The sequence below is a fragment of the Lepidochelys kempii genome, chromosome 8, assembly GCF_965140285.1.
Source record: "Lepidochelys kempii isolate rLepKem1 chromosome 8, rLepKem1.hap1, whole genome shotgun sequence".
NCBI lineage: Eukaryota > Metazoa > Chordata > Testudines > Cheloniidae > Lepidochelys > Lepidochelys kempii.
In genome coordinates, this window is record NC_136387.1 from 48,610,326 (window position 1) to 48,623,069 (window position 12,744).

General features: G+C 48.4%; 1 protein-coding gene across 3 annotated transcripts in view; it reads left to right on the top strand.

The window, feature by feature from the left end:
• UCK2 (uridine-cytidine kinase 2) overlaps positions 1 to 12,744 on the top strand; it is a 40,479-nt gene that overhangs the window by 3,298 nt on the left and 24,437 nt on the right. Inside the window, exon 2 of one of the 3 annotated variants that reach the window (XM_078854048.1) lies at positions 3,081 to 3,439. The exons of 1 other annotated variant lie outside the window; for it this stretch is intronic. In XM_078854048.1, the coding sequence (XP_078710174.1) occupies positions 3,341 to 3,439 (99 nt within the window). In that variant the 5' untranslated portion in view covers positions 3,081 to 3,340. The remainder of the gene's footprint in view (positions 1 to 3,080; positions 3,440 to 12,744) is intronic. One more of the 3 variants, XM_073356386.2, reaches the window with a different exon arrangement.

Genomic DNA, 12,744 nt, shown 5'->3' on the forward strand with positions numbered 1-12,744 from the left:
ACCCCATCCTAGCGGAAAGAACCCACAGGGCCCCAAACTTTGGCCAACCGCTGATGTCAAAAGGGGTAACAATACTATCAAAACAAAGGCATCGAAGTTTAGGCCAGATTGTGGCCCATCCTGCAAAAGGGAGTAAGGGAGCAAAAAGCACTCACTTGCTTCCCTGCACCAGCTTCCCATTCTCAAGGGGCTGCTATACCTTCTCTCTGCACATGTGGGCAGGAAGAGATGGGGAACAGGCAACCTTAGCATCATCGCTTAGTGTTGGGGGATGTATAGGTATAAAGCTGGGAAAGAGTATGATTCTCCCCCTCACCTGGAGCTGAGGGGACTAGTAGGCACATTTGGCCAAGATCCTCAAAGGTAATTAGATGCCTAACTCCCATTGAAATAAATTGGAATCAAGTGGTTAAATACGTAGAGGATCTCGATTCTCGGCCATTTTCACTTCCTCAGTCACAATCTGCTTCCTGATGTGCTTGTCAGGTAACACAATGCACTGGTCCATATGTGGGGCTTGTGCAAAGCCACACTTGACCTCTTTTGAGTTGCAATATCTGTGCTTCAAGAAAACTCCAGCTGTTTATTGACAATGTTCAGGTTTTTCCCCTCTTAACATCTGTTCCATTATTCTCATAGGAATAAACATTAAATGTAAGAGATCCTTTCATTTTTTGAACACTGCTATTACATTTGCTTTCATCTGTGATGGATATTGCAACTGCATGCAGTATCTTTGGGGACCATATTGTATTACAGTTATGTAATACTGTATTACAGCGTATGTATTACCGTGGGCCAGGGATTGTATACACCTACCGCAGATAGGTTACCATGGCTCCTTCAGGGACCGCAAACAGTAGGGGTTGTTAAGATGAATCACTCAGATTATAACATCTCCAAAGCAGTAGCACCCCTGGCGGGTGGCTTGCACATATGGTTCAAACTGGGTTTTCCAGAGACCAACAGACAAAGAAGGGGCTTTTGGTATGAAAAGGCTGCACTTAAACTGACTCAGGGCCTTCTTTCTGATCCAGCAAACGGACAGGACCTTCTGTCCAATAGGGGCCCAAACCTTGTGGAAGGGTGGGAAAGACTTTGGCTGACTAGGGTCCCATAAGACTGACAGGTGAGATTTGGTAAGCTTTTAGCATGTGTACAGGAAATTTTATTGTTTTTTATATGTAGCACAAACTGGTACCTGAACTTGATTCACTTCCATTTTATCATTCTGGACTGTTTTTGAAAGTTGATGTAGTGTGCTGCCTATCATCTCCATTACAAAGAATTTAGTCCTAGATCCCCAAGGTATTTAGGCACCTAACTTCCGTTGATTTCAATGGGAGTTAGGTATCTAAATACCGTTGAGGATTTGGATCTTAGTTCTTGGGGAAAGACAAAATGTATGTATATTTTCTATTGAAAGAAGGAGCTCTTGTTATACTGGGCAGGTCTACACTTAAAACGCTGCAGCTACTACACCAACAGGATGGCTTCTCCCATCAGTGTAGTTGATCCATCTCCGCAAGAGGCGGTAGCTATGTCGATGGGAGAAGCCCTCCTGTCCACATAGTGTTGTCTACATCGGGGGTTAGGTAGGCATCATTGCATCACTTGGGTGTGAATTTTTCACACTCCTGAGTGACGTAGTTATACCAATGTAAGTTTGTAGTGAAGATCTGGCCTTGCTTACACACACTTTTTTAAGACAGAGAGGGACACTGAAAGATAACTTTAGGCTGGGATACAACCTTTATTCTGATATGCCATAGGTAATATTTCTGTATTTTGTAACATAAACTTTGTGCTGGCTTGGCCTAGTTTTTCATAGTATCCTAACAAGACAGGATCCTATTTTTTTTATTCATGGTTTTCTCAATTTCTTTTGTGTGCCAAAAAATCCCTGCTTTTAAGACAGAAATTGGACTGTGGATACTAATAGGTGAGGAAATTCAATGGTGGGCATCTGGGAAAGAAACTAAACTGACCTCAGAGAAGGCAGAATCTGAAATGTGTAATGGCCAGTGCAAAAGGTCATGGGCATGGTAGACATCTTGCTCTCTGTCTCCACACACAGATTGGTGCAGGTCTGTGTGGGCACAAGGAGAGCTAAATGACCTGAAGATACTACACATAGTTACAGAGATGGCTACAATGGGGGAAATGGAGCTAAGGCTCAGATCCTCAAAGGTATTTAGGTGCCTAATTTCCACTGAAAGCAATGGATCTGGGCCTGAGTAATGCCTGGAGCACTGAAGTGCTCTGGCACTGTTATATTGTTTGTTACAAACTTTTAATGGTTCCTTGTGCCTGGCACTGTGCCCCCAATCATAGCTTTAAAGTTGGTATGGGGTCATAGGAATCCCATTGGAAATCACCCTTCCAGGAATCTCTCATTTGTTTCTCTGCCTATAGCACTTCCTTTCTTGGCACTAGCAGTAGAGCACAACTGGTGCTGAGGTGGGATCCTCTGACATTACAAGAAACACTCTGCAGGGATGGGGGGACAGGAGAGATGGCACCAATGAACAGATGACTCCAGTTCCTCTCAATGCTTCCTTCTCTCAAAATTCATATCCTGTGTGGTCAGTGCTGGAATTTGGGTCCTGATCATGCTTAAGTTTATTCATGTGTTAAAAGTTAAGTACATACATTATGGACATAAGTGCTTGGATCAGGGCTGTGGGGGGATAGGGTGATGAACCTAGGATTGGTGACATTTGAGTTCCTATCATGAGCATTCCAGTAGAAGCTGATTTTGATCTCTGGAAATGGCCTGGGGAAATTCATACCTAAAGTGCTGCTCTCAACTGATTTAGGGCAGTAGGTAAAGAGAATGAATTCATCAAATGCATTCGGTGCAAACCCAGGGTGTCATCCCTGGGCAGCCTCCCCTGGAAATGAAAGGGTGAAGCGAGCAAAGTAGGATATTTGGAAGATTTGACGCCTCAGAGCCATAACACAACAGAACTCACAGTGCGGTCAATCTGGAGTAGAGGGCCTCAGTGCTAGAGAGGGTTAACTGAGCACAGGTGTTGTAGGAGGCGTTACCCGGACACGTTCCGCTTTGTCCTCCGCAGCAGCAGCAGCAGCAGCTGGAGGAGGCAGTGAGCGGAAGGCGGCTGGATGCTGGGTCTGTGCGGCCCTGAGCCCCAGCCAGTTTGCAAACCCAAGCATCAGCCCGGGCGGCGGGAGCATGTGCAGCTGTAGCAGGCACCTGGCAGGGAGCCGCACGCTGGGGATGTGAACCAGGCGGGGAGGAAGGCCTTTCCTTGACTCATCAGATAAATCCAGCCCCCCAAGGCGACTGGTGAGCCAGAGACTGAGCGGCGGCAGCAGCATGGCAGGGGACAGCGAGCAGAGCCTGCAGGAGCACGAGCAGCCCGGCGGCGAAGAGCCCTTCCTGATCGGGGTCAGCGGCGGCACAGCCAGCGGCAAGGTGAGTGGGGGAGCGCGGAGCCGGGGGGGGCTGGTCCCCGCGTAAGTGCACGGGGAGCCGAGCGCAGCGGCTCCATGGCCGGGTGCGTGCCAGCCGAGACCCTGCTGGAGAGCCCCCGGCCTCCTCTGGGCTGCAAGAACACGTGTGCGCCGGGAAGGGGGGGGCGTGTTGTTGCCGCGATGGGGTGCGGCTCCTAGCGAGGCGTTGGGCGGGTGAGAGGCCGCGCGTGTCCCCCTCCTGCACCGGGATCGCCCCAGCGCGCTGCGGGGAGACAGGGCGGCTGCTGACTGGTGGCGCGGCTTTGTAGCACGTTGTCTGGCCGCAGCCAGCTCGCCCGCCCTGGGGAGCGAGCTCGGCTCTGCGGCGTGGGTGCCTCCGCTCCCCGCAAAGCGGCTGCTTCCTGCCTTGTGTTCTCCCTCTGCCAGACACAAAGGCCTGATCCCCAAGCAGGTGGCACTCAACGGCTTCGGCGGGCTCCCTCCTGATTGACACCCCTGCCACTCACCTCCGGCTCTAGGGGGAGCAGATGTCTGTGTGGCAGTTGTGCCGGGGTGCGGGGTCGTCACAGATGGGTCCTGGTGACTCTCTTGTGCTCCTGTAAACATCTGTCTAAACGGTTATTCTAACTCCCGCAACCTCCTTCCTCCCCTTTCTGCCTTGGTGGTGACATTGCTCTGTGCCGGGGTGACTCAGTGCTGCATGGATGGCTAGGCTGAATGGGAGTCAGATAAGTGTCTTGTTCCCCAGTCCCTCCTGGGGCTGCCCAGCTTCCCCTCCTCCGACTCTGATCGCAGCTATGTGGAGGAGTCACTGGAGTTCCCTCAGCCTGCCTGGAAGCAGGCTAATAGGCGCTGTTACGAGAGAGCTTGGAAGTGGCAATCATGCCATTGTGTTAACTGCTCCTGCTGGAGATGCACCTGCACTCCTAGGCTGGGGAGAAAGAAAATATAAACTAGAAGCACAGACAGAGGGTAGAACTCAAAACAGACAGAGGGTAGAACTTATCAGAGGGTAGAACTCAAAAATAGTTGCTGTTGAATATAACTTGTCCACTTTTAATTAAGTGAGATAAGAGCAGCTGTTACAAACTGATTCTTTCGTTATTAATGAAGTTCCTCAGGCCTTCAGTTGTCTATATCCATGTGTACAAGCACCTCTAGAAAAGCTGGTTCTAGAATTTTATACCTGTCTCTTAGTGAAAGGAGCTTAGATCCTCACTTTTTTCTCCACACTAATATTAAACTTGTCACTGTAATCAGTAAGCAAGTAACAGCTTTAAAGCAACACCAGTTTCATTCTGTCAACAGACCTCCCACCCCCACCCCCATTTGACTCATGCTCTGGCCCTGTTTAGCGCAGTACAGGCCTGGAGCTGTAGTTATTGCACACTAGTTTTTGTGTATGTGGCTCTGTCTGTGTACTTTCTCTGGTAACTTTAATGGCTTTACAATTGCACTTTCCTTTAAGGTATTTAATGTGTACGAAAGACTCCTACAAATAGCCAGTTTCACTGTTTCCCCTATATACAGACAATAACATGGACGGAGGAGGCAAAGGACAAATATTTGCCCCTCTCTAATCCCTTTCTGTTCTAGTAATCTGAAGTGTTGCTTAGAATGATAGTAACAGATTTTTTTTCAGGCAGATATGGTGTGTCTGATGGGCATGAGGGTGTTTTGTTGACCCAGATTGGTAGCAGGTGTTGGAATCCTACTGGGAGATGCTGACTCATAATGGCAAATGTGACTCTGTAACTCCATGCTGGATGTAAGTGAGTGTAGAAGAGTTCCTCTGGACACAGAACTGGGGCTGGGGAAAACTCTAGGAACTGCCAATAGGGAGATAGCTTGGGCTGAGGTTTATGGTGAGTTTGTTGTTTGAATTACCAGTAGAGGCAAACTAGTTGCTCTACGTACATTTTGTCTTTCTGTTCAGAGGGGGATGGAATTTGTTCCATCATATGGTGTCCATTTAAAAAATGTTCCAGGTGAACACGCTCATGTTCATAGGTGGGAATGCAGCTGAAATCTTCCTTGTTATAGGGAGCACTAAATGCCTGGCTGTAACTGGAGGAACACAGGGCTATGTGCACTCAGTTTTTTCTAAAGATGACTTAAAAAAAATACACTAGGCCTTCACTGCAGTGATAGGGGGTGGCCTTTATCTGTTCTCTTGCTTGTTGAAAACACATGTGCATGTTCCCCAGTGGAAAAAAATCCCATAGAAGGTGGAGGGGGTGTGTGTGGAAATCTGTCTGGGCACCAATGCTGAATTGTTCTTACACTAAGTTTTTTTTCTGGTGACTCAGGTATTCTGGGCTCATGTGAGGCCTTTTGTGCGTGGGCCTAGCTCTGTATAGCTGTCTCAGTAACATTGTGTCTGTCGCTGCTGAAGTGCTATGTCTTGGAGCAGTCTATTGAATCCACAAGGTAAGGCCAGGGATTACAGTCCAATAGGGCACAGTTGTTCTCCGCTTCAAAGTGAAACATGCTCAGCAGCAGTAGTAGGCTCTCCTGTAAAACAGGGAAGAGGTTCTTTATCAGCAAGGTGGTGTACTAAATGGTCTTTCCTTTCTCAGCTTTGATTTCCCCTCTGCAATGATTACTTGCTGCCAAAACACACATACTGTGCAGTGCTGCCCTTTAAAAGGAACTCAACAGATCAGTACAAACTTCTCATAGCCAGCTTTCTTATAGTCCCTTCTTAACTTATGCTGAAGCAGAAGCAGCAGGAAGAGATTATTGGTGCTTATGCCTCTAGTATCTCAAACTGGTGTATTATAGTTAATGTGGCTCATGATGCAGCAAAGTGAGAACATACTTGGTGGCAGAGGTAAGGCGAAATGTGTATGCAGCTGACACAACAGGGATCTTCCCAGCTGGTTCCTGGCAAGACCTCCAATTTTGGTGATATTCTTGATTGCTGTAATAGAGGGCAAACGGGTCATTGGAAGAACAAAGAACGCTGTACATCTATGGTGATATGCACCACACTGAGCCCAGGCAAGGGGTAAACTTTCCTGAATGTTCTGTGGCTAGCAGTATGGCTGACTATCAGTTCTTAAGGTCCACATGTGCTGGCCCCGGTTAGAAGCAGAGAGGATCTAGATGGTGGAAAAAAAGACAGATGTATTTTCCTATTCCAAAGCTGCAAATCCATCTAACTCTCCGTGCCAACTGCAGACTGTTGTAACACACTCAGTTTGCAACACACCAGAGTAAAGATAACAGAGGATGTTTTCCTTGCAAAGGCGCGCACGCAAAAAAAGCCCCTCGCTGTGCTGCTGCTGTTGAGTCAGAGATGGGTAAAAATTTCTCTAGACCAGCCGTTCTCACAACAAATTTTTTGGTGGCCTCAGAGTGCCACCACCAACTCTTGCTGGTGGCCACCCTGACACTTTTTTTCCTAAAATACTCATTTGTTTTTCCTAAAGTTAAATATTCATGTATACACATCAAGATCATTGTAATTTATTTATGTAGGGTTCTTTTTTGGACTCAATAATAAAAATAATGCTGTGAAAAGTGATATTTGTATGTTTAATATCACTTTTTACAGCAAGTCCTGGCAAGCTAAGACCTGGATGGAGGGGTAGGGGGTGAGGCGGCAGAGGCTAGGGAGGATGGATGTCGGGGTGAAGCAGCAGAAGCCAGGGGTGATGGATCAGGGGGCCCTGCCACCGCGTGGTCAGAGGATCAGCACCCTCGGTCAGTATCTCCTGGAGCCCAGGCTTGGTGCCTGCAGTTGCATGGCTAGGGCCAGGGATTGGCGCTCAGGGCCAGGGACTGTCATCCAATGCCATGCAGCTGGATGTTGGCACCCAGAGGCAGCACCTGCTGCTGTGCAACCCGGGCCAAGGGTCAGCACCCAGGGTCAGTGCTTGGGGTCTGTGCCAGCTGCTGCTGCACAGACAGGGCTAGGAGTCTGCTGGCCCAGGACACACCCACTGGAGCCTGCTGCTGCACGACCAGGACTGGAGGTCAGCGTCCAGGGCCAGCACCTGCCAAAGCCTGGGGTTAGTGCCCGCTGCTGTGTGGCTGGGGATCTGCACTCAGGGCTGGTGGCTGTGGATGGGTGCCCAGGGCCAGCACCTGCCAGAACCCAGGGTTGACATCCCAGGAGGTCAGCAGCCTGGGCTGGGGGTCGGGGCGCGCAGCCGGGGATTGGCTGCCACCGTGTTTGGGGCTGGTGCTTGGGGCCTGTGCCTGCTGTCATAGGGCTAGGGGTCAGCACCCGCCAGAGCCTTAGTCCAGTGCCGGGGATCTGCACCCAGGGCTGGCAGCCGCTGGAGCTCAAGGTCACCCGGAGTCAGTGACTAGGGCTGGGGGTCGGAGTGTACAGATGGGGTCTTTGCCCGCAAGTGGGATTAGGGGTTGGCACCACACAGCCAGAGCCAGGAATTGGCACCTGCTGCCGCGCAGCTAGGGCTTGGAGTCTGAAGCCCCAGGGCTGGAGCCCTGGTCTTCAGCCAGGCTCCCTAAGTCCCTGCCACCCAGCCACCCCAGGGCTGAAGTTTGAGCCCCATTAAGCCCTCTCCCCCTTGTGTGCCAGCCCCTCTCCCCGCCCCCCCCCACCAGGTAGAGAACTCCCCTTGCTCCTTCAGCATTGTGTCCCACCTGCAGAGGTGAAAGTAAACCGGTCCAGTAAGAAAGTGGCTGCCAGTACACAGGTTACCATATCAGGAGGGCTGCTGATGGGGGCAATGGGGGGCAAAAGGGGTAGCTGCCCTGCCCAGTGATTTAAAAGGGCCTGGGGCTCCCAACTACCACTACCGTTCCAGTGGTTGGAGCCCTGGGCAGTGCTGAAGGGCTGGCTGGGGGAGTCTGGTACCAGCCCTGTCCCTTCTGCCCAAGGCACTGCCCCTTCCAGGGGCGCAGAGCCGTGCGTTCCCTCCTCCCCCCCCCCCCCCCAACCTTGCTCAGGACCCGTCTGCCCTGTGTACCAGTAAATCCGTTAAGTTACTTTCACCCCTGCCCACCTCTCTCTGGAAACGTGCAAAGTGGCACATCCAGGAGCAAGACCGGGAGGGACTGATGCTTTGCTGCCCCACCCCCCATCACCACCCAGGAAGCTGTCATGGCTGCAGGGAAACCCCCTAGTGGCCGCATTTGAGAAACAGTGCTCTAGACCAGGGATCTCAAACTCAACTTGCCACGAGGGCCACATGAGGACTAGTACATTGGCCCAAGGGCCGCATCACTGAAACCTTTTCATACAACAATACAAAAGTATAGCCAAAAATGAAGAGTAATATAGTATGCTATAAAAATCAATGTATTAACTTTTTAAAAACTGTATATTTTATTAAAACCCCTCTTTGTATTAAAAACCTGTAACTATTCCTTATGTGGTCAGTAACACTGATGATGATCTATGCTAACAGTCTATCAACATAGCTGTAATGGCAGGAACTTTTTAAAGTAATTATTCATACAAAATACATTGCCACTTTTAACATTCTTCCCAACTTCTCACAGCAAAGAATCATACATGCTGAACTTCATACCTCAGACTGCCCATCTAGTCCATGAGGCCCTGCCTCTTCCCCCCCCCTTCTCTTCTCCCATTCCAACCCCTTCCCCAAATCCCCAACCCGGCCCCGCCTCTTCTCCACCTCGTCCCCTAAGTGTGCCGTGTCCCTGCTCCTCCTGGAAAGTCCTAAGTGCCGCCAAACAGCTGTTTGGCAGCGGGAAGCAATGGGAGGGAAGCGGAGGGCCGGGGACGTGGCCCATTCAGGGGGGCTGAGGGCTGAGGAGAGCTTGGCTGCCAGTGGAGTCGGTGCCTATGGCAGACTGCAGGAAATAACTCTGTGGACACTAAGCAGCTGTGTTAGGCCATGGAAAGGGGAGTATAGAGATAGCTTGTTTGTAGCGCACCACACCTGACTTTTAGCATGTGCTGCTCTTGGTGAGCTGGCATTCCTTTACAAAGTGACCAGGCCTTCCCTAGAGGGTTGGGGAAGAGGGATTCTGTTAGCATTTAGTAAATGGATCCAGCTGATTATGGAAAATAAGAAAGGGGGGGGGGGAATTCAAATAAAGAATAAAAACTTGAAGTAACTTAAAAGCCTCCTGGATTGTCTGCCTCTGAAGCCCATATGCAGGGCCAGCCTTAGGGAAAATAGTGCCCTGGACAAACTTGTATTTTGGCCCCCCTGGCCCTCAGGTTCCCCACCTATTCCCCCTGGCTCTGAGCGCCCTTCCACGGCCTCGCACTCTAGGCCCACCCGTAAGGTCGGCCATGCCCACGTGTTGCAGAAGCCTTGTTGCTGGCATAAGTGGTAATAGGCAGATGAGGAGGACTCAGACTGATGCCCATGACTAGAGCTGTCAAGGGAGCTAATGTGATGGCCTATCAGGCCACAATGCAGCTTCTTTATTAAGAGTCTGTTGTTGTCTAGTGAAATGCATTACTAGTAAGAGCTGGCTGGGATACAAAGCCTTCCCATTGTCAGAATACAACCTGTGCTTTGATTAGGCCCAGCACATTACCGTCTGATGGCTGTCTAGTGGTCTGTAGGAAGTGGTGAAACTGGCTCCCTTGTTGGCAGTTCCACCAGAGAAGCGCAGGATTAAATGGAGACTCTCTTTTCCATGCTCTCGTGCCCCCACCAAGTGATTTCCCAAGGTTTGTCTTAGTACTGTTTGACAGACCTGTTAAATACTGCAACAACTCCACTTCCTCTTGGAACCAAAGAGCCCAGTGAAAACTCCTGCTCTCCTTCCTCTCTCCTCAAGTAAAGGACTCCTGTCCACACATTTTGTTTTTTGACAAGGTTACTGGCCTAGTGCAGCGGGGTGGGGGAGCGAACAGTAGATGTGATCTTGATTTGAGTAAGGCATTTGATGTAGTCCCACATGACATATTGTATTTCCCAACTCTGGCTTTGCAGGTGTCATGCAACCATAAAAAGACACGTAGATAGCTAATGAGAACATCCGTTACACTGGAGAAAATAAACCAACCTCTTCCTGGCATGGGGTAGGAAGAAACTTCTCAATGGGCATCTTATTCCACAGTTGTCCAGTATGGGCAGGCTTGGAAAAACTTACTGATATCTTGTAGCCCTAGGACTAAGCCTATGGCCTGGGTGAAAAGTACCTTTACCACCCACCCCTTCCAGATGCCATCTCTCTGCACCATAAAGGAACAAAGCAGGTGTACTGTTTGACAATGTTACTATTAAATGCAGTGCAAAAAACCCAAACACTTCTGTTACACCTGTTTTCAAAATTTCACTTGCTAGTAGGGATGATTAGCCTATGGGATATAGAATAGTAGAATTAGTCAAATATATAACAGGTTAATATGTTCTGAATAGTATCAGACCAGCTATAGAGCTGGTTAAATACCATGAATGAGTATGAATTGAATATATTTGATGGATACAGGTAAAACTCATGAAATGAGCATTCCACTGGTCCTTACTAGTTGCCATTCCTGAATTCCTCCTTCTCCTCTTTATTATAACCCATGTTAAATTTCTTTCTGAATTGCCTCAATATTAATTTCCTATTTCCTTTCCTCTGCTATATTTTTTCCCCCTTCTCCTCCTAACATTGCCCAACCTTGCACCTGTGCTGCAAACAGATACGAAAGACTGCAAGAGGATGTGCAATCAGCACTGTTTGGGCATAACGCCTCCTTCAGCTTTCTGGCTGCTGGAAGGAAGAAGATGTTTCCACTATATAAACTTTGCCTTTTTTTGCTGCAGGAGGGGTAGGGCTTCCCCAGTGACTAGCTCTAGCACTTACCCTGCTGTTACTCAGAATTTTCTCCAAGACCTAGCAAAATGAAATTGATCAGATTCTTGTCAGTTGGATTGCTACCACAGCACCCGAAAAAGAGTAGTAAAAGTGAAAAGGCCTTAAGTCAGTTTTCACTCTACTGCAGCTTGTGGAAGCTCTGAGCAGCAGCAGAAGCACTAGAGCTGTGTGCCTGCAGGCTTAGGAAGATATCACTGCTCTGACTTCTCTCAGTTCATGGTTACAAAGCTTTTGTTTGTAACCGTGAAAAACTAGACTGATATGGTACTTGATGATATTTAAGTGAAAGCTTAGATTCTGGAAGAAGTGAAGGTACTTCCCTGGGAAAGCATCCTATTCATTGAGGGTGGCTGGCTTTTTTTTTTTTTTTTTTTTTTAAACACCTGTGTGACATGTGCCCCTCTATTTGGTCATATCCTTTTTGAGAGAGCGTGACTAAAACAGAACACAGTATTCTAGGTGACAGTGTCACATTAGTTTATATAAAGGGAGTTACCTTATATGTATTACAGTAATACCTAGATTTCAGAGTAACAGCCATGTTAGTCTGTATTCGCAAAAAGAAAAGGAGTACTTGTGGCACCTTAGAGACTAACCAATTTATTTGAGCATGAGCTTTCGTGAGCTACAGCTCACCTTCATCGGATGCATACTGTGGAAACTGCAGAAGACATTATATACACAGAGACCATGAAACAATACCTCCTCCCACCCCACTCTCATTACCAGCAGAAGAGTGGGGGGGGAGGAGGTATTGTTTCATGGTCTCTGTGTATATAATGTCTTCTGCAGTATGCATCCGATGAAGTGAGCTGTAGCTCACGAAAGCTCATGCTCAAATAAATTGGTTAGTCTCTAAGGTGCCACAAGTACTCCTTTTCTTTTTAGTAATATCTAGAGGCCCCAGGCTAGACCGGGGGTGGGCCCTTTATACTAGGTCCTGTACTTTTCGTGCTCCCCTGAAGATCTTGCAATCTAAATAGACCAGCTAGAGCCACGGGGAAGGGAAGTGACTTGTCCAGGGTCACGCACAGGTCAGTGGCAAGAATCGATCCTAGTTTTCTGGAGACTTAGCTCAGTGCCCTATTCACTGGACCACGCTGCTTCTCTAAAGGCATTTGTGATGTTGCACTCTATATGATTATATTCACACTCATTAGCATATTTTCATAAAATGCAACTAGAATTGCTTCATGCAAAAGATCTCTTATAAGGTATCATTACAAAGCTAATCTACTGAGTGTGGTAATCCTATTTGTATAAATGTATCGTTCTTGTATCTGAAACTAGAAATGTAAAATATAACTCTCAGGTCCTATTGTAGTTACGCAAAGTGTGGGCCATTAATGGTGGTTTGGAATCTTGGTGGCTCCCATCAACCAAAACAATTGACTGTAAATGGCTCTGTTTACTTGCAGGCCTTCCTGTAAATCAGGCTGGGAGGAATGAGGGCTTAAAGTCTTACAGTGATGTGTGATCATGTCACCCAAACTGGAATCCATCTTTAACCTGGTGCTTTTCCATTTAGAAGGAGGGGTG